Genomic DNA, 22535 nt, shown 5'->3' with positions numbered 1-22535 from the left:
CACTTTATAACACTATTCATAAAACAATATCTGATGGTAAATTTTGTTGCAAGTCATTTAGTATCAATTATATTTTACATTATATACAATTATAGTTGGTGATGGTACATATATTGTTCAATAGAATGTGCTTTGGTACTATTAAACCTTTTTATTGCTTAAAATTCATTCTTCACATACAGTGCAAAATTATTATTTTTTTGTAAAATATTGATAGAGCTATATTTAGAATATTGTAAATATTGGAGAGTGATCGAACGTTATTTAAGTTAAAGGAAAGAGTATAGAATTCCTAGAGGTCTGACTGTTGGAGTTTCCTTGCAATGGAATCCCATCTCAAAAGGTACTACCACCACCAAGAGGGCGCCCTTCAAAAGAACATAAAAAGCATTTGTGTCAAACGCATCTATAGAACACATGTTTGAGTTTTCGAACTCTATTTGAATACTAATAGGGTGCCCCTTTTCTCACAGTAATACTTCGCTTTTCGTTTCAATGCATGCATGCAAAATAGGGATGGTCGGCCCTCTTTTAATTCTATACTCTTAGTAGAAGTCTCATAGTTTCACATAGTGAATGTTTAAAGTGTAAAAACTCTGAGATGTTAATTTCTAGATTACTTTACTAGAGAGGATCTTTATATTTTCAGCAGACATTATGGATGAATGACCAACATGTGGACTGCTAGAATATGATAGAGTGAAAACATTTAAATTTACAATTGCATTCTTCTTGTATTTACAGGCGTACCACCTCCATTAAATTTAATGCTTGAACGACAGTTTCCAACCAGCGTCATCATCTCCTGGTCACATCCAAACACCAGCCGTACATCTATGATCAGAGAGTATAAGATATATGTCAACGGGGTCCCGAAGACCACAGTTCAGGGTAAAGTGAAAACAATGCTGTTGGACAGTATAGATCAAGATATGACATATAGAATATCGGTGCGCACGTTAACGGCGGAAGGAATGTCAGATGAGGCGGCATGTACCATAATGATAGGCAAAGGTATGTAGAGCCTTAGCCAGACTATCAAACTTATTTGACAGAAAAGATGTATGCCTATATATAGTGATGATGTGCCTATATATGGTCATGATGTGATGTCATCATGACCATATTAAGCATTGAGTAATTAATTTTTTTAAGCAAGTTACATGTTTTTGTCAAATTAAATTCAGTAGTTGGATAGGACTTTGTTGGATAGTTTTATCTTTTGTTGGATAGACTTATCTTTCATATGTGAAAAGTACAATTTTCAGGCTTTCAATAATTATTCTGTTACATTAACCGTGAATTTTGTTTTTTCCAGCCAAAATTGTATTTTCCTTTATTATTATTGCTACTATGATTGTTATTGTTGCCATTATTATTGTTTTATATTATTGTTATTAGCATTTACATCTTGAGGGACCTTACTGTATCAATCACATATATCGAGAGCACTCATAAAGTTTACAGCTTTCTAAGGTTGGAAACATGATACTACTTGAAATGTGCATATAAAAAGAATTGAAATTATGAATTTAGATTAATTTTTTAAACTTACGCATTAAGTTCCCAGCAGATTAAATCACACTATGTAAAATTAAATATTAAATCATAATTACAAATTTATTAATCTCACAAAATGAAAATTCAATTATAATTGCTTATGCAATGAAAGATTCATATAAAAAAATGAAATTATGAATATAAATTTATGTTTGGAACTTGTTCCATCCAGTTCTAAGCAGGTTAAATAATACCATGTAAAATTAAGTTAAATCATTATTACAAAGGCATTACCTGATTCCCAGTAGGAATATGAAAATTCAATGATTATGTGGTTGTCCTTCTATAGAGACATTATCATCTCTCATCTGATTAATAAATGTCCCGCTTGTAATCTAAAAATTAATATCAAAATTATGTGAATAATTAATTTTGTCTTTGTATATCAACATATCCCACCAGATGAAAATTATCTTGCATTATGCTACAGTAAATTTGAAATGAAAAAAACTTATTATTCAGGGTAAGGGACTATTTTCCCCCCCCCCCTCTCTCCCACACAAAGATGGCCAGGATCAATACAGTTGCATAGCTAATTGTCTAAATGAATCTGAATTACAGGTCTCCCTCCAATTAAAGACCTCTTTGGGGACTGTGGTTCCCATGGTCTTTATCAGCTTTGGTCTCTAATTAAAATAATAAAGATAAGAAGTTTGTTGATTTGAGACCTCAGAAAAGTGGTCTATAATTAGAGGTAGTCTTTAATAGGAGGGATTTTTTATTAGAAGGAAACCTGTATATGGGTAATTATGTGGTTGTTTTGCTAATGAAAATAAACTAAATATACAAACCAATTCAAAATAGTTATTTGCCAACTTCTTTAGACAGAATATATTTACTATGCAAATGAATATGGTGTTTTAATGCTATAAGGTAGTTGTCTCGAGTGATATACATATAAGGTATCGAGTGATATATTTGCTATTTGGGCTGTGGGAATAATTAAGATTTATTATTTACAAAAGAGTAATATTCGATTACATTATAGTGCAATTTAATTTTAACTATGAAATTATAAGTGGCAACTTTATATACATTTTGATCAATTTTTTTTAAATTAATATACCATGACAATGAATGAATGTTTTACAAACTCGTTTTAAGTTTTTTTTTTTCATTTTTTTTTTCTTTTCTGAATTTTTGTTTTCATTCTTGCATTCTAAAAAATGTTGATAAATACATTTTGATGGTTGATTGATTGAACTAATGTTGAATGAATTAAATTTGTCCTTTACAGGAGCGTCAGCATCACCTACTCGGTTAAAAGCATCTCACGTAACTCCAGACTCAGCTGACATCACATGGTTGCCAGGTAACAGTAACCATAGCCACGTAATAAGTGTGAACGGTCGAGAGATGATAACTGTGAAACCAGGTCGGCATCAATATAGCTTCGCAGGTGTGTACATATGTTGTCCATGTGGTTATCCATTACAGACGATTTTGGTTATTGGTCTACAGTGGGAAAAAGAGTCATTTTTAGATAATTAATATTTTTAAATGCACCTAAAAAAACTTTAACTATAACTTTTAATCATTTGGAATAAAACAACCTAAAATTACTATGTAAGCCTATAATTTTGATATATGTTTTAATATACAATTGATGACCTTGACCTTTGACCATTTCACCCTTCTTAGACTAGTGCGTATTTCTCCACTAAATTTTATGATATCTATTAATTGGTTTTTGCAAAATCTTGCTGACAAAGAGACAAACGGTGATAAATATATAACTTTTGGGGTGCAAAATAATAATTAATTGTTACTAATGGATTTGTCTGTATAAAATTGAATTGCTTACTTTGTTAAAATATACAATATTTATATTAATGTTAAAACGTATGTTATATATAGAGTAATAATTATAGGATTTTTATAGCACATTAAAAACGCACTTCACTCTTCTGAAAAGAGAATAGGATTGTCTCATGGTGTACTGCCCAATTCACCACCAGAAGGACCCCACTGGAAATAAATCCCCGGACTCTTGTGGGACGATTCACAATACCCCAACCTTGGATCTCCAGTCCCTGAGTAGTATGCAAGTCACATAGTATAATTCAGCACTACCCAATTTTGAATCATTCACCTCCTAGTAGCTACCCTTTTATCTTTCTGGGTGAAAATTGAAGAAAGGCAAATGTAAAACACAAAAAGCAATCTGAACAGAATCGGTCTCGAACCAGTGACCATCCAGTTGAACGTTCAATTACTTTGCTATGCCCCAGGCATCCACATGCTAATGTATACAGATACAGAGAGACTATTAATTTTAGGCTTTCTATCTCAAAACAAAATTTTTATTTTTCAGTATTGCTTCATCCATGTACATCCTCATATTTCTTTTTTAATCAAAATTTATATAGTAAAGTTACTTAAACAAGCACACAAGATATTATCACTACAATATGTGATACTTTTGCAGAACAAATTTGTCACTTTCATCCAATCCTACACTGATGTTTGTAGATGAGAAATTTTTTTTTAATGTCTGATTGGTTTAAAAGCTTAATTTAATGTCCGTTATTGAACTAACTTTGACATTTATAAATAATCTTTGGTTTAGGATTATCGCCATCATCAGTATATCGTGTGAGAGTTACAGCGAAACCCAAGCACACGACTAACGACAATTTGAAAAAGCATTCAGCAGAGATAGAATTTAAAACTCTTCCAGGAGGTGAGTTTATCAGGTTTTTTAAAATACAAACCTGATTATTTGATGATCGCAAGAATGATATAAGATCATTTGATGATCACAAGAATAATATAGGGTTTTTTTGATGACAAGAATAGAAAGTGTCTATTAATGCTTGCAGTACACCATGTAGATATTTCTGAAAAGAACTGTTGTTGGTTGAGAATATCTTGATGTTTCGATTGAGTTGCTTCAATTTTCTTCAGGAGAATAGAGTGGGAATTACCTGATTGCAATGGGGATCATGAAAATGAGTAAGGGATTTTTTACCAATCATTAATGATCACTTGATAATCACAAAAAGTAGGATGTAATTATTTGATGATCATAAAAAGTGATTATTTGTAATGATCAACAAGACTGTCAAAATTATATTATTTGATAAAATATAATAGATAGGTTTGATCATCTGATGATCGTAAGAGAATATGAAATAATCATTTAATGATTGCAAGAACTTTAGAAAGTAATAATTAGATGATCACAAAAAAAAAGGAGCAATGGAGAATGCAAGACATTATGCAGATCTGAATACGTCAGTTGGAAATACATGTTAGAAAGTTGGTCAATATCTTCCCATAGGATTTCTTCCTATATTGGCTACTACCGGTAATATATTGAGTAAGCCATTATGTTGGCAGCACGAAATGGTTTTGGTTGGCTTAATAGTGTTCATCCTGCTGGGCTTTAGAAATGTTATCATCCTAAACTCTTGTACCCTATGATAATTTTTTTTAATGATGTCTGTATATTTTTGAATTAATACACTATATATGAATCTCTACATATCACATTATGGTATTGGATGTTGAATTTTAGGTTTGTGGTCATTGGACCAATTTTTTTCAGTCCTCGTTAAGCTGCAACAACTGTCATATCGGGATGTTTTTTTAACAATTATAAGATAACATAAGATAGCCTTTATAGTCCAATCTAACACTGGAAATTAGTTTTCTTTTTGACAATATAGAATACATAAATTAGATAGTGCAAACATTAATTGAGATGTATAGCACACTTGCTAGATGTTAAAGCATTTATTGTGCAGTACTGAAATAAAAAATTGGACAACCTTATAGTAAACATGATTGGTTCAAAGCCCATTTGCAGGAGCTATATTAAACAAAATTAAACATAAAACAGTAAAATATACATAAAATTTAATGATCTTTATGTGGCACTACAAATGTTAATTTCACAAGTATCTAAATAAGTATAGACACGTACAATTAATCTTAAGTCGAGAAAACAGCTCTAAATTACACATATCTCCATATAAGTGGATTAGTATTCATTTATTAACAGAGTGTTACTTCTATTAATTCTTTGTAGATTTAGTTGGGATTAATAGAAGCTGATATAAAATAGCATCTTCAACTGGAACTCTCATTAATAAACGGATGCTTTAGTAGTACAATACTTGTAAAAAAATTTGTGCCAAGTATTATATTAAAGTCTTTTAAAAGATTTAGTGCTTTATTAATGGATTAGTAAGGATTAGCCAGAAACAGAAGGATTAAACAGATGAAGAATTACTTAAGATCATAAATTTCTTTACTATGTTAGAAAGTTCCGCTGACATTTATTTGTCTTATTAACGTTGACATTTACATTTCTTGAGTGAATGTTGCTTGTACTCAGATCCGAAGTGACCTACATTGACCCCAAATCGGCATGCATACAAAACAGTGAAAACATGAACATTTCTAACCCGGGCCATTTGTTTAACGTGTGTAAGATATTTCTTTATTAAATGCATTTATTTAATGTACCCCATAGCAGTACCAACTTTCAGAATATAAGAGAGAATTATCATTTTATACATTTGTTTACGACCAGATCCATAGCGTACCGTCAAGATTCATTTCATTTTAGATTTTAATTCCAAGTCCCTTGAAAAAATATATTAGTTCATGTTTTGGCCAAGAGATTAATTTAAATATGCCAATCTTAAAAAGTGTCAATTCCTATAATTAAAATGTGATGCCAAATAAATAATTTTTTTCACTATGAACATGCAAGTCTATTAGTTTGTTTCACTGCATTTGTGTGACGCCTGTTGAAAATATGTCGTGTGAAGGTCGTTTTCGGATCTAAGGTTATCATATCTCATTTGTACTGATTTAATATTTATTTTAATTTTTGCTTATTTATGAATGTTATGGCTGTTTATACTTGCGTTATATTATTGTTTTGCTAAGATTTTAATTAAAACTCCAATATTTCTTACTCTCTACCTTCTTAAGACATGATGAAATCAGGTCAGTGTTATATAAAAACATATATATTACATAATCAAGTTGTTTTGCTGGAATAATCATTTAATGGATCATAACTTTTCATTTTTTTCTTTTTTTAATAACTTTTTCCATTATGCTTGTGCATATGTTTTTTGTCATTTTGTTAAAGTGCAATATTAGATTTTGTGGGTTTTTTTTTTTAATTTGCAAGATGATTTTAATGTTTTGTGTTATGAATTATTTATTCAACAATAGTTTCAGGGTGGCTTTGACAGCAAACTGCCAAGATTAGAAATTATAACTAAAATAATAACAAGATTGAACAGAAAAAAAATTTAACAGATAAAATATAGAAAAAAGCAACAACATCAAAATAAACCAGGCATTTATATTGTGTAAATTATTATCATATTTTTTTAGATTTTCAGTGTTTTATTTAATAATTGAAGCATATTGCATTGAGTAAGCATGCTTTGTTTTGGTTTGATTTCACTATTAGCTTTGCTCATAGAGGTTTTTGACTTTTTAAAAGGAGAGGTTTGCACTTTGTAACTGCTTGGAAAAGCACTAAAGCAGCCAGTAAAAGTAAAAAATAAGAAAACAATATTAATAGATTGATTAATAGAATAAAAATTTCCTTATATCCAAAATTCTAAAGTGCTTTAAAAAGCATATAAAATATAAATGCAGTGTATATTTTTTTTAAATTTAAATAGGATAACAGATTTTTTTTTTTAATGAAAGACACTTAAGACCTTTAGCTCTGAATTAGTGGTCAAACCTACTAACACCTGTATCCTGGGCTCATCTAAATCCACAATATTCCATAAGCCTTGTATTAAAAGTAATGTGCTGTTCATACTATAATTTCTGTGACAGTGAGTTTCCCATATATGAATATTATATGATGATGTCATATCATATTCATGTATGGACAAATCACAGCTGATGGTGTGGAAAGATCTTGCGAGTATCATTACATAGTTTAGATTCATTCAGCACAGCCTGATTTCCATAAAATTGCTACATTATCACTATGGTATTTTCACTACTTTGTTGTCCCTGACGCATTTGGGAAGTCTCCCAAGTCAACCAACCAATCAGCATCGCTGCTGGATCGGCATTTAAAAGCATAACACAGTGGCATTGTCAGACTATGGAGTCAAGCCAGATTACACTTGGTCCAGTTGTAAAAATTTGTAGTCTGAACCAGCCTGGGTTGACGCATGCCTGGCTTGAATCGCTCTCAACCCACACAAGGTACCTAGATTGACCATAAGTTTACCATAGGTTAACTTTTCAACTGTTTCAATGTAGCCTTTGGCCAAAAAGTGACCAATCACAGCCTACTGTTGACAGTTCTGTTGACTGAGTTAACAACTCTCTGGTTAGGTCGACCCAGGTCAACCTATGTATAGTGAGCAACCATTCACGCCAGGCATGAGACCCATACCAGGCATGAGTAATGCCTGGCTTGAGCTCTTGTCTGAATGTAGCCAGTTTCTGTTTTCCTGATCATTTATAATTAAATGTATTTTTCATATCCATATGAATATATTATCTTGATTGCTATTAATTATTTTTTGTCTATTTAATAGTAACAGCATTTGAAATACTGTTTATCTTTACTTCATTGCTGTTCATACATTTAAACTATCTATTGTTATTATGTATATGTTTTATGTATATATTAACAATACTGGAAGCATGATTTTTTCAACTTTTGTATTCGTTGTTTATTCTAACTAAATATTAAATTTTTGTTGATTACAAAGGAAAAGAATGTTTAACCTTAAAATAAATCTCATTGATAATATGGTAAAACTTACTTAAACCAGTTGTATGGTGGTACTGCCCTGTACACTTCTACTCCTTTTAATTTTTAGTCATTTATATTTTCCCCCATTTCAGGACTTCCTGAGCCCCCATTAGATGTACAGATAAAGCCAGGGAGTCTACCTGGAACCCTTGAAGTTGAATGGTTACCAGTTACCATAACAACATCCGGTCTTTCAAATGGTGCTGTTGTCATGGGATATGCAGTATTTGCAAATGAGTACAAGGTTGCATCGACCCCCTCACCGACAGGTTTGGAGTTTTTTAGTTGTTATTATTGGTTACTTGGGGACCACTCCTGTAGTTAGGTCATCAACTCATTTTTATGCAAATCTTTTTCAAGAGTAGAGACAATCAAAAACACTAATAGATCTATTGCTGTACATATTATGATTGCCTCAATCAAAATAAACATCCACCTTTTCTTTTATCATACATCTAAATATAGACACCATAACAGCAAATTTTATATCCATTAGCATAAAGATATTAACATAAACTGTTAATTAACTCCACTTACACAAAAATTGAAATGCCACAGCCACTGACAACCTTTAATAAATTATGCAAATAATGTCCAGACTGAAAAATTGTTTGCAATGGCGTCATATTCAGCTGGAAATTCATAGGGGAAAATAGCTTGAAATCCTCAGGTGTAGCTAAACAAAATCCTGCCAATCTTAATTAGTTGCCAATCAAAATTCATGGGATAGCCTTCACTGTGAATATATTTGTCTTGGAAAAACTACAATGTATAACAAACCATTCAGTTGAGCTAAGCCTTAAATTCTCTGTTGTCTGTCTTCAATCAGTCAGTTTCTTTCTGTGAAATTTTTTGCTTTCAGTTGATCGTTTGGTACTGCACATCGACAAGTTACGAGCTTTAGGAGCCACTCACTTAGTCGTTAGGACGCTGTCTCCAAATGGTTTCTCAGCGGACTCATCCAAGGTGCGACTCCCTCAACATCTACTTCAAACCAGTACACCGCTAACTACGCAACAATCTGAAATTATACGGGTGAGTAAATATCCATTGTATAGTACATTTCAACTTTGATTTCTGTGGCATTCAATTTGGTTATTTAAACAAACTTTCTCCTCTCCTTCCATATTAGAATAATTGTAAAAGTAATTCTACATGCTTTATTAAATTATTATTATATTTATTATTATATTTTATTATTTTTTGATATTCATGATTTTAATTTCATAATCATTCTCTTAATAATATTTAGTTCAACATCACTGTTTTAATCTACTGCATGTTTTCTTCCTTTTATGTATGTTTTTCTTTGCATGCGTTTTATCTGGACTTTAGTTTCTTTATTCCCCATCTGTTCGAGTAAGTAGGTATCGGAAACGATACCAGCCTCACCACTTCTGGTGCAAATACAGAGGCAATGTAAGTTCACACTACTTGGTCTTTTGGAAGCTAATGTATTTTGTTTTTGGAATAGATGTATGATGAATCTGAAATATTTGAGTGATAAATTGGTGTACCTAAAGCCGCAATCGCACTGGAATTTTTTCGGTAAAGGTAACCAAGTCGCAGGTTAGTTTTACCATAATTAGTCCAGTGCAAACAGCCCAGGAAAACACCTTTTAGGAAAACTTACTGAGACAAGCAGTTAGTTTAACCGAGTGGATTGCTCCAGTAAAACTCACCAGTTTAGTTTTACTGAGCCGAAAAATCCAATGTGAACATGCGTCTCTGTTAAACTTTCCGAGTCTTTCAAGCATTACTCAATGGATGATGTCACGGATTAGCACGTTAATTTTCTTTGGTTAGTTTTACCATTTCACGCTGTCAATCTAACCGACTTAAAAAATGGAATTGCGGACAGTGATAAGATTTACCCATTGGAATTTCACCCATGGACTCAGTAAAATCTTTCTTTTTTTTTATGTCGAGTGCAATTGCGGCTTAAAGCAAGCTTGTGTTTGAATTTACTAACACCATGAATTGAAGTGTATGGTAGCTAACACTCAAATCCTGGGTTCCAATCTTTGGAATTACACTTTTTATTCTCACTGCTTTTATAACTCTACTTAATTTTTATGATGGCAAACATGGTTGCCATGTTATGTCTGTCAAGTGTGTGATGTCTTGTAAATATTTAAGACATGCAAATAAATAATAAAGAGCAAGAATCAAAGACATTGATAGCTTAGGTATATATTGCCACAATGATGTTTTGCACTTCGTAGTTGTGATGGCTGTACCCATGTTAATGGCACTTAGTTAACATCAGGAAGCACCTGATCCCAGAATCAATCAAGACTTAACTGATGCTAACTGAAGACACATATCCCAATTGTCAGTGATGGTGTAACCCCATACTTTGTATGGTAGCTAACACTCAAATCCTGGGTTCCAATCTTTTAAAAATTACACTTTTTATTCTCACTGCTTTTATAACTCTACTTAATTTTTATGATGGCAAACATGGTTGCCATGGTGTGTCTGTCAAGTGTGTGATGTCTTGTAAATATTTAAGACATGCAAATAAATAGTAAAGAGCAAGAATCAAAGACATTGATAGCTTAGGTATATATTGCCACAATGATGTTTTGCACTTTGTAGTTGTAATGGCTGTACCCATGTTAATGGCACTTAGTTAACATCAGGAAGCACCTGATCCCAGAAACTTAACTGATGCTAACCGAAGACACAGATCCCAGTTGTTGGTGATGGTGTAACCCCATACTTTGGTTTGGTTTCTATCTTGGTGTATTTTTAGGGATTGTTTTTTCTTGTTTATTTATTTTATATTTATTTTTTCGTTGTCTTCTTACCTTTTGCCAAGCGCATAGAGATTTTGTTTATTTGTGCAATATAAATCCATCTATTATTATTATTATTATTATTATTAGTTGTTCATATCAAGTTTTTCACCTTGTAATATGTACAGTATAGCCTTGTATACATTAATTATAGAAAAAAAGTTTAGATTTGACCAAAACGTTTATATTGTTTAGTAGCAGCTGTGTTTTATGATGAAGTTTTAATCCAAAGAATAATCAGCCTGTTAGCTGAAAAATACGAATTGCGATTGTTTTGTGTTAATGTGTTGTATGCTGTGTAAGAAAACTTTTAATGTTGTATTTTATTAATTGCTTCCAACAATGCTTATTGCTTGTGAAAATTGATCAAGTTGTAAGCTACATTTATTGAGCATTGTAACCACAATTTTCTTTTTACAATTACCTGGGTATTTTATTGGCAATAAAACATCGTGAATGTCCAAAGATAATCTTTGACTGCCCACGGCTAATTTGTAGATGCGGAAAATATGGCAGGTAGAGAAATCTGTTTATCATCAAAGTGGATATTAGGAGTACAAATATGACAATAATAATTTACAGTGTATCCCAGCTGAGGTGATTTTCACAGAAATGTAGACAAAATGTATCAGCCATACCATTTTTTATGGGTTTACAATTAAAATAGATATGTAAACAGTAAAACAACCAAATTTTAACTATGCATCCCAGTGTAAAATATATTAATAGTAATTATTATAACAAAAAATAATATTAATACTATTGAATAGTAATAATAATTTATTTAATAATATGTTTCAAATATTTTTGTGTGATGTCACCCACATGGACTATGGTGGATGTCTAAAATATAAATATATGTTTGTTTTTCTTTTATTTACAGTATTTGATTAAACTAAGTATGCAAATTAGGAGCAACCAGTAATACAATGAAAGGGTATAATATAACGATTAATGGCCTTTGCTATCAAATAACCTAAAATCTACAGTATAAAAGAATAGACAAGGTACCAGCATCTTCATTAATCTACAAATCAGTTTATTTTGTCAAATTCCAAGCTTCATTTAACCATCAACTGGTTTGAATGGTTAAAGATGTTCAGTAGTGAAAACAACTCATTTTAGTCTGAGGGCTGTGACTGGTCCAGTTTTTACATCCATTGACCATTTTACCCAATGTGTGCAGTTTTTACATTGGCTCCACAGCTGTTTGTACATCCAAATCTGTTGGTTTTACATCTCACTGGCTGTGTGCGGTCTTCACACTGACTTCAACTGCTGGTTTCTAATTGACGTGCTCAACTAACCATGTGTTTCTCACAACAGTTTTATTTGTTGGTTGCTTTGATTAATAGACATGTGCGTGCTTTTTTTATACTCACTCTGCGGTTATAGATATTTGTCCTTTTGTAATTCAATCATTGGTTCATAGGAGCTTAGCATTTTTCCTGTTTTTCCACAGTCCAAGTCTGGCTGATGTCAGGTTTTAGGTAAAGTCTGATTGCTCAGCCCATCGAATAATTCTCATATGAGAGTTGGGCAGGATGAGTGCCAATGTATTCATTACATGTCGGTACTGGTGCCACACTATGGCCATCACAGGTCCCTAGGGGCCTAGCCTAAATTTCTAATTCTAATTTTACAAATGAAATAAAAAATTTAAATAAAAAAAATAATGTTAATAAATAAGCCTATGGTAATTGTGGATTACATAATTTGATTTATACAATGTTATTCCATTTGTTAATAGTCGATTGATTGATTGATTGATCATTGTCTTAACATGTTTATTTGATTTGCTTTTCCAGCTAAGCTTTCAGCTGTCACTTCTGCAAATTATATCAAACAACCAACAGTCAATAATAAGTATCTTTTGTGTTTTCTGTTCTATGCAGGCAAGAAGCAATATGTACGAGAATGCTTCCGATGATGACAGTCAAAGTTCACGAACTACTTCCGAAGACAGTCATCCTGAGGTGTTCGCTAAAAATGGTGCTGTAAAAATGGTGAACACTCCACAAACATCAAATGATGTCAAAAAAGTAAGTGGCTACCATCATGTTAGGTGACTGAACTCATTTGTTCTCAAAAACTATTTTCAATCTGTATGATTGGAACTTGATATGAATTTAATGTTTAATGGTTTTCCATATTTCATCACAGATAGCATATCTTTATTTTATATCGTTGTATCCATAGAAATCAGACTTAGAGTACCAATCAGAGAGTGACCGTTCTGAGTTGTCAGACATTGCTGAAGAAGCTGAAGAAGAATTGTCAGACTTCGAAAGCGGCGATTTACCCGGACTCTCGGACAGTATAGAAAAAAGCTGGCAGGATGAACAATTTAAGAACGTCAAAGAGACATTAGAACACAATGCAAAATTAGAATCTGAATTTGACGAAACAGATCCTGAAGTTGAACAACTTAATAAACCGAATCACGCAGTGCCTATCCAGATTATACGACAACAGCGGGATTATGAACGCGAATCTGACCTTTCGCCCCACAACCAGGTGTTAGAACCGGTGCCAGTGAAACCAAAGCAAACGGATTTACAAATTTCTGTGCCACAAATCGGTAAGTTTATCTGCTTTTATATTGAGGAAACTGTTTACTATGTCTTTATGCTGAAGCTGGCTTTTATTGCAATCAGCGCTACCTCACGTGTGCCCTGTTCGCGTTTGAGGGTGGGGTTGCTTTCTTTTTCATGAGACCTGGTCCTTACTAATAAAATTATTGTCTAATGAGACTAAATCTGCGGCAGAATTTCAGGCTGTAACCTTTATAAATAGAAATAGAAGACTAACCATGGGAGTGTAAACCAACATGGTTTAAAGCTTCTTTTCTTTTCTTTTTTTTTGTGAAAACAAAGGGTACTACCTATTTTGTGGGTTTTGTGTAATGCATAAACTGTTCAATAATACTTGTTTGGGCTAATTGTCTATTTTTTTTCGGGCAAATCTTGAAGAATGCAATATAAGTATTATTACTGTTCTAATTTCTATGTTTATATATTCATGTATATAAATGTTATACATATTATAATTATATTATGCATTCTGCACTAAGATATTTAGTACATAATGGCTCTCTCTTAGATTTAATGCTAACCATTTCTAGTATGTTAAACTAAGTATATAGATAAATTATAAAGTTTGGTTTGTTCTTAAAGTGTTACTCTTCTATTCAATATATATTCTTTTGCATGATAACTGTACACTGCATCTTTAGAAAGCACCAGAGAATTCTCAGCACCATTCGGTTCTAAAGGAAGTTTCTTGTTCTTCTATATTTTCTAATATTTTTTCTTCCCTGGTCTCTATTCCTTATGCTAGAAATAACCAAAGACTGCGCAAGTGATGTTGTAACCTCTTCCATGTCAGAGCAATATTCAGACCACGAATTTGATCACCCACGCAATGGCGCTGCTGCCGCGAATCCAAGCATGCGGGAGAAAGCCCAGACGCGCAAACAATCCCTGGACTCGGGCAGCGAGTGGGAAGACTCGAGAAAAGACTACGATTCTAAAAACATTAACAGGCAATCCTTGGAAAAGAGTCAGAAATCTTCACAAGATACGTACTCCACAGATCCGGAGGAACTCTACGATGATTCAACGGTGCGGACGTTTGTAGCGTTGTACGACTACGACCCAGAATCCATGTCACCGAATGATGATGGGGTAGATGAAGAGCTAGCCTTCCATGAAGGTGATTTAATTAAGGTGAGGATTGAAGCTGCTATTGTGTATATGTGGCATGTTCCCACAAATGCCTGGACAAGTTGATATTTTTAATGGGAATCAATAAATATGTTTGAAAATGAAATTTCAGCTGCATTGCGTTAATCTATCATCAGTCAACATAATCAAAAAGGTCGAAAGTAGGAATTAAGGAAGCAGTAAAAACAGAAGTGGGGTTTGGGGTGGAGGGAATTAGAGTAAAAATTTATTTTCATTTAGTATAGCCTCAAATGAGACTGCATCGTCTTGTTTATTTTTCCTCTGTAAATGGTGAAATACTATTGGATTAAACAGCATCTATGGAATACCTTGTAAAAAAAAATTTAAAATAATCTTTTTCAATTCTTGGTATTTAGATATATGGAGACAAAGATGCAGATGGATTTTACATTGGTGAACTGAATGGAAAACGTGGGTTTGTCCCATACAACATGGTGCAAGAGACGCAAACCAACAGTGAAGAACCGCACACAAAACCACCACGTAACCAAAGCAGTGAACCAACCACTGGCGAGCTAATCAGAACAGATACCAATAGTACTCCACAGGAGTACCAGAGCCCAGTGAATGGCCATCAGTCATCATCATCGCAGAAAGAGGTTGAAAGATGTATGCTTATGAGGGCGATCTTTGATTATGATCCAAGTGTCTCGTCACCTAATCCAGATATTGAAAACGAACTATCATTCCAACAGGGTGAACTAATAACTGTTTATGGAGATATGGATGAGGACGGTTTTTTCATGGTAATACTAATTGTGGTTTAGTGGTTACAGTCCTTGCCTTCCAAATTAAGAAGCTTGGGTTCAATTCTCCTTCGAATTCATTTAAGTTATAAATCAATTTTTTTTTTTTGAATTTTACTTTAAATAAATATTATTTTAAAACAATATATATGATTAGTAGTAGAATACAATTTACAGTACCTGCACTTTGTTTTTTTTTTTAAAGCCTATTGCAAGAAGTCGAAAAGGTTTTCAGGTCTTTGGTCACTAAATTCATAGTCAAACTGCACATTGTCCAACCTTCTTCACTGCCATTTGAGGCATTTGGTTCATTTTGGAAAAATCTGCATACATAACAAAGAATGACGTACATAAGATAGACAGATGATAATATCTATTATTTTTGGTTTTATTAGGGTGAGGCGAATGGTGAACGAGGCTTGGTCCCTTCCAACTTCCTTGAAGAAGCCTCTGACCCTGGCCTGAATGGATCTGCTGGCAGTCCAGCGCCCTCTACTGGTGGGTACTCACTCAACTCCTTCGACAGGTCACCTACAGTAAGTTGTCATTTCATTTTTAGGAGTAAAATTCAACTTTAAAAATAATGTTTTTAAAAGATAATAATGGTATTTTTCTGACTTATTTTAAAAATTTTAGCATAGTTTTGATTTTATATATTGTTATATTTTTATTGAGTAGCAAAAATTAAGGAATATATTTAGGAATTGTGTCTTAAAGATAATTTTATTATCATCATCTTTATCATTCATTCATCACCATCATTATCATTATTTCGACAGCGTTTTTGCATCAGGAGAAATAATACGAATCAATTTTTGCTCTACCTGACATGTTATAGTACTGAATGCTCAGTATGTTCCTAAAGGCTTGCGAGAAAAAAAAGCTAGCATTTGGGAATGAACTATAACACGCCATGTAGGGCAAACATTGATACGTATCATTATTTTTGTTTTATGATTTAATGTAAATTGCATAGAGGCACTGTGCTTGTGCTATATATTAAATGTAAATTATTATTATTATTTGCCTAATATTATTATTGTTATGATTATTATTATTATTTATTTACTTACTTATGCCAGGACAAGCTTTTGTCGCGAGCAAAATTATAATTTGTCTAATAGTATTATTGCTGTTATTGTTATGAATATTATTAATATTATTATTTATTATTGTTATTATTATTTTAACAATTTTCTATACACATAAGTTTAATTTACTGTACTTGGTTAAACTCACCTTACTCCTCTGCCAGCTTGAAACGGCTCTCCTGCATCAGGTTGCTGCGGTGTTTGGTCTCTGATTGGTGAAGGTATTGATTCCATATCACATGATCTTTGGGTTTTCTTCGTGGAATCAATCATGTATTAATTCAGCATGTGATATGCGTTTAAATAAGGCATGCTGTAACATGTTATAAATAATTAGAATTAAACAATCTTGTTAGAATGTAGAATCCTGGTGAAATGGTCTCAAAATAAAACCACACTATCTATATTATTATGAAGTCTGTGTAAGTTACAGGGAGAGAGGGGCTGTGTACATGTTTATTTGATCTGCTGCAAATTTTGAAAGTTTCCAAACTCCATAAAGTTAGATTTTAACTTAAAGATATACCATATATTCTCACCTATAAGCCATTGGCATATAAGATGACCCCAATTGTTTCGGACTAATTTTTTTATGTTGGGCGTATAAGACAACCCTCACTGTCCAAGTTCCTACGTTCGCTGCTCTTTATAGTCTTGATACTGTATCTAGCTGGCTAAATACAGATCTAAATCTCAAATGTTCTTCAAAAGGTTATTTCTCCACTTTAAAAATTGCATTCATTCTTGCTAAAAGTAGCTTCGCTTCAGTAGCAAATTTGCGCGTCATCGACGATCCGCGCATGAGACGAACATGATTTGAATACATAATTTGTAAGTGTTCGCGTATATAAGACGACCCCTGTTTTTTATCGTAATTTGCTTTTGAAAGCCTCGCCTTATATGTGGGAATATACGGTACTGCCTAGGTTGAGGTAATCAACTGAAAGTTAATTATCTTTATGTTTCACTTTAAGATTAGAGTGAGAAATAATTTCCTTTTCAATTAACTGATGTCCTATCTACTTTACATAGCCCAGCCCACACTATCAAATCTTATGTGACAAAAACACTGATTTGCTTATAATATGGAATGATACTGTATAACATTATCGTGCCCATATATGGACAAATCACTGGTAGTAGTCACATGATATTTTATAATGTGAACAATGCATTAGTTTATTCAGTAATACTTGCACTATTGAATGTGAATCGTGCATGGAACACATTTTTATAATACAATAATCTGGGAGTAAACAATGGTAAGCTAACAGCATGAAAATGACCATACTGTACAAACATTCATATAGCATGTGCAAGTATATGAATGCTGGTATCACCACCAGCTGTATACAGCTTTAATGACAATAAAAACATTTTCCGTATATACTTGCATGTGCTTGAGCATAAATAATTGCGCTTAAATTTATTCATCTATTTTTTATTACTTAATACTTAATTTCCAAGAATTCACTTATATTCACTATAGTATTTTTTATATTTTTTTTTATGTGTATTTAAGATATCCTGTAATTGGCTTTACTGTTGCTGTTAGATGATGTTTGAAATAAAATGAAATAAAAATTTAAAAGAAGAATTTTAAAAAGAGCTAATTCTAGGGTTTCTTAACAATTATGATTGAGATTTTGATACATTTTCAAATTGATTTTGTTTCTTCATAATTTGTAATATATTTCTTTTTTGTGATTGGTCAGTTTTTATTTGAATATTCATGAGGAGTATTATTCATGTTGACCAATCATTTATGAGCATGTATGGTCATCTGCATTTGAATGTTGATCATGTGTATTTCATGTGAATGCTTGTCTTATTTTTCCTTTATCCTATTTTGATTTTTCTTGTCAACCCTCCCAGCTTCCATCATCCAATCAAGGGTAAGCTTATACCACCCTCACTGCTGTTTAGTGTTTTGTATAATTTTGGGTAATATTTCACAAGTAATACACCCATAGTTCAATGAACATTTAAATTCTTTAAATTGAATGTTTCACCAAGATTTGGGTGCATGTACAGACAACTTGTGAGATTGTCCCAAAACAGTCTCATTCAGACATTCCCCCCCCCCCCAATCCTTGTTGCTATTACCTTGAATGTAGTCTACATATAACTCTCACCCCACATGGCTTGCTGTGCTACATTTTGTAATGCTAGTTGTCATCTTGAGACTTGAACGTAATCTCATTGGCTATCCCACAATACCTTACATTGCATGTGTTCAATTTCTTACCATAACATTGCTTTTGTCCACTACCTTCCATAAGTTAACCCACACCAAATATTTTCTGTCACTATAATCCATTTTAAGTGTGCACTTTGCCATTTTTTAACTTGTTGATTTTTAAATTTAGTTTAAATATAGAATCATTAAACTAAATGAATTAGTTTAATAGCAAACTTTTATGAAGTACAGTACATATTTTTGGAACCTGTATCCATTCTCATTTGACATGCCTGAAAAATTGTAGTGTTCAACAAAAAAATACAAATAAAAAAGGATTAAAACTAATACTCCTCAAATAACTGTAGATAGCACTAAGAAGATTATATGCCCTTTGTGCAGCTTTCCAGGCACTGCTGGGTGGCTCTCACTCATCTTACCACCAAAAAGTTTTTCCAATCATAGTTGCTGGTAGCCCAACCAATACTGTTAAACATCATATTTTGGATGATATCCATTGTGGCTGCCCTTAAGAAGTGTTGAAATTTATATCGATAGAATTTTGTCAATAGGTTTAACATTTTAAGTGATGCTTTAATGTATTGTTATAATTTTATAATATTGCTGATGTGTGCATTTTATGTATACTGTAATTTGAAAATATAACACTACATAATACGATTCTAAGCTAAAGTTAATTTTAATCACAAATGATTATAAACCATTTGAAGCTAATGTAATTTTAAAAGTGGACTTAACCTCATACTCGAGGTTATGTAGTTAACCATTTGAATTTGATGTGATTGTAAAGTGTTAACTTGTGATAATGCAGTAACTAATAATATAGTTATGATAATTTTTTGATACTTTTCTACTGAATTTCCTTTGATCAGCAAGTATGTGTAATATCTATTCTTTATGATTAGTTTAGTAATGAAATTTAGGGTTTTTTGCCATCATGAGAAACATTTTTAGAATCTTATGAATCACCTTTTATTAAAATATTTCATGTAGTTAGATTGTTTTAGAACTTTTCTTCCGGAGCAATTTAAACTACTGTAGTACACTTAGGTAGAGTTATACTTTGTAGAGCTTTGAATTTAACGAATCAGATTTGTCAATGTAGTGTAAATTGACAGCTGTTCATGTTCATTGATGGTATTGTTTTAATTATTTAGTGAACAATTTGATTAAATCTGATTGTGGTGCTTTTTCTAACATCAGTGTAGACAGCAATCTGTAGGCTACAACATGTCCTTAAAACTATCACATTTTCTTTGACAAAAAACTGTTTTATGCCCATGTATGGATCATGATGTGATGTCATCATGACCATATTTGGGCATGTCACATTTGTCAAATACAATTTGATGGCCTGGACAGGGCTTTATTGACAAAATGCTGTCTGCTCATGCAACACTTGTTTTGTCCATTTTAACAACCAATGGTCACGTCTGATGCACTGAAGCATAGCCAATCAGAGGAAGTGAAACTTCAGGATTTTTTTTTTTTTTTATTAATGATGGCTTACAATATCGCATGAATACTTAACAGTGCCACTGCCTCTTGTTGATTTGTATGGCTCCCAAACTTGTTAAAAAAAAACAACATATTTCTATAATTTCACTGGTAGCACCATTTTAAGAAAAACTTATGGAAATTTGGTGCAGCTGCTTTTATTAATGGTAGATTGGATAAACAAACTGGTTTTTTTTGTTTTGTTATACTGCTCTTAACAATTAATATTACTAAAGTAGTTATTTTAGTATATCTGAAATAAAGTAAAGATTCTATTTTAAATATTGTGTTAATAAATCATGATGAAGGTATTAATTATTATGGATGTTATTTTTCTTTAGACTAAGGACTCGCAGCAAGACTTGGGCAGGCAGTCGTCCATCGGCAGCACAGTATCAAAACAGAGCAATGGATTTGACCAGGTAAGCCAGACCAGTATGGATGACCCAAAGAAAAAGAAAGGATTACTATCCAAAGGTAAAGCATTGTTCAAGAAGTTTGGTGGCGGAGATTCTGGGAATAAGAAAAAGAAGTGAAGAGAAGCGTGCTTAAAGCTGAGATCAGATGTAAGAATAGAAAGCTGTTCCACAAAAGTTCGAGTTTTAGACACTGAATGGTCAATGAAGAAAGATGGAAGTATAACTGAGTCGTTGGAAAATGACATCGTCAAATGGGTGGGCGGGCTAGACAACTGGTTTGTTTAGGAATAGACTCGAAAGCTGGACTATCGGAGGCAGAATCCCTACTGGTTGATGACATAACATCTTCTTTTGCCAGCAGTGGAGCAAATTAACCATCATAAAACATTTGTATTTTTATAGTGATCATAAACTCTATGAATAGAGTTAGAGGAATCAGTGTAGAAGATTTGTTTTCAAGCTTGAATAACGATAAATTGAAGATGAAAACATCAATGTAAGAATTATATTCACTTTCAAATCAGTCTTGCAATATAATTGCTCAAATGGAAATGCATGATTCTAATAACAATGGCTTCTTTATTGCCCATTGGAATGCCTCAAATAATATGCTATAGACATTTTTTTAATATCAACAAAACCACTCATGTACGGTAATCATTCACAACTATGATAGTGTAGAGGGCAGCATTTGTTTAGTCTTAGATGAGGTTTATAAATGGCAGTACAGTATTCAATTTTAATGATAAAATTAAACAATCATGTGGTTTTTACTTTAAAATTTGAAAATAGAATAAGATATTAAAGCAATATTTACTCAACATCTGGAATATGTATTGACTTATTCAACATTTACAGATTTTACATTTTTACTCTATCAAATCAATTTATAGAAATTTAATAGAGTTAAACTATTAATTGTAAATTACTGAATGATATTAAACATTACAAATCTTTTGAATACAGGCTTTTAGAAATAGGCCTACATAGCGAAACTGGAAAGCTGTACAAGTGTGGTAGTTTGCCACAAGTATTAAATATTATTGATAATAATTTATGAAATATTAAAGCAGACATTAATTTATGATTGAGAGAGAAAATATACAGAATGTGTACCTAATAATCAATGCATCATGTTCCAGAAGGCGCTGCTGCAGGGGTCTCAAGTCAGAAGAAGACAATTCTAGGTGATCTGGTTAAATGCACTTTCTTTTAACACATCTAAATCTATTTCTGTAGATGGTGATACTCATTGATAATAAAATAGTAAAAACATGCAAATATTATAAATTTGTAGAAGATGTATTGTTTTCCTAGAGGGGAAGACCGTTTCTGTAAAGGCAGGCTCAGGTCGCCACGGAACTCAACTCAACTCAACTCAACTCAACTCGTCAACATGAGCGCTCCGCGCAACTGAAAGGAACAAGACCGGAACTGAACGCAACTGAAAGGAACTGACAGTCGCGCATATTTGTCGACATGAGTCAAGTTGAGTTGAGTTGAGTTGAGTTCCTTTCAGTTGCCCATGTTCAACTTTTTGTGTAACTGAAAGGAACTCAAAAAAGCGCGAAAAAAATGCTGATTCGGAACTCAAAGGAACTGACAACGTTGATCCTGATATTAATCGTAATCAAGATGCATTAACTGAAAAAAGATATTATATTACAATGTTTTGTTAATGGCAGATTACTTTATTCTTTGTTTTAAAAAATATA

At 32.5% G+C, this 22535-nt stretch overlaps 1 protein-coding gene across 7 annotated transcripts; it reads left to right on the top strand.

The window, feature by feature from the left end:
- Nucleotides 1–749: 749 nt before the first annotated feature.
- On the top strand, nucleotides 750–22529 carry LOC117115434 (RIMS-binding protein 2-like). Of its 7 annotated transcripts, XM_033259275.1 has the most exons (15): nucleotides 750–1014; nucleotides 2798–2959; nucleotides 4130–4243; nucleotides 6508–6522; nucleotides 8413–8589; nucleotides 9183–9355; nucleotides 9656–9739; nucleotides 13017–13163; nucleotides 13321–13702; nucleotides 14461–14849; nucleotides 15224–15613; nucleotides 16009–16149; nucleotides 16869–16925; nucleotides 18580–18599; nucleotides 20743–20847. In XM_033259275.1, exons 1-13 carry the CDS (start codon nucleotides 768–770, stop codon nucleotides 16914–16916), a joined length of 2469 nt encoding a protein of 822 aa, XP_033115166.1. In that variant the 5' UTR covers nucleotides 750–767; the 3' UTR covers nucleotides 16917–16925; nucleotides 18580–18599; nucleotides 20743–20847. The 7 variants fall into 7 exon arrangements, with proteins under 7 accessions (XP_033115166.1, XP_033115150.1, XP_033115159.1 ...); XM_033259259.1 differs by lacking the exon at nucleotides 16869–16925 and having other exon boundaries at nucleotides 20743–22529; XM_033259268.1 differs by lacking the exon at nucleotides 18580–18599 and having other exon boundaries at nucleotides 20743–20877.
- Nucleotides 22530–22535: the final 6 nt, after the last annotated feature.

The sequence above is a fragment of the Anneissia japonica genome, unplaced genomic scaffold (assembly GCF_011630105.1).
Source record: "Anneissia japonica isolate Jap-2015-1 unplaced genomic scaffold, ASM1163010v1 scaffold199_len4679917_cov187, whole genome shotgun sequence".
In the NCBI taxonomy this organism is placed as follows: domain Eukaryota; kingdom Metazoa; phylum Echinodermata; class Crinoidea; order Comatulida; family Comatulidae; genus Anneissia; species Anneissia japonica.
The sequence above is the reverse complement of the archived record's forward strand: the minus strand, read 5'-3'. Positions and strand labels throughout refer to the sequence as shown.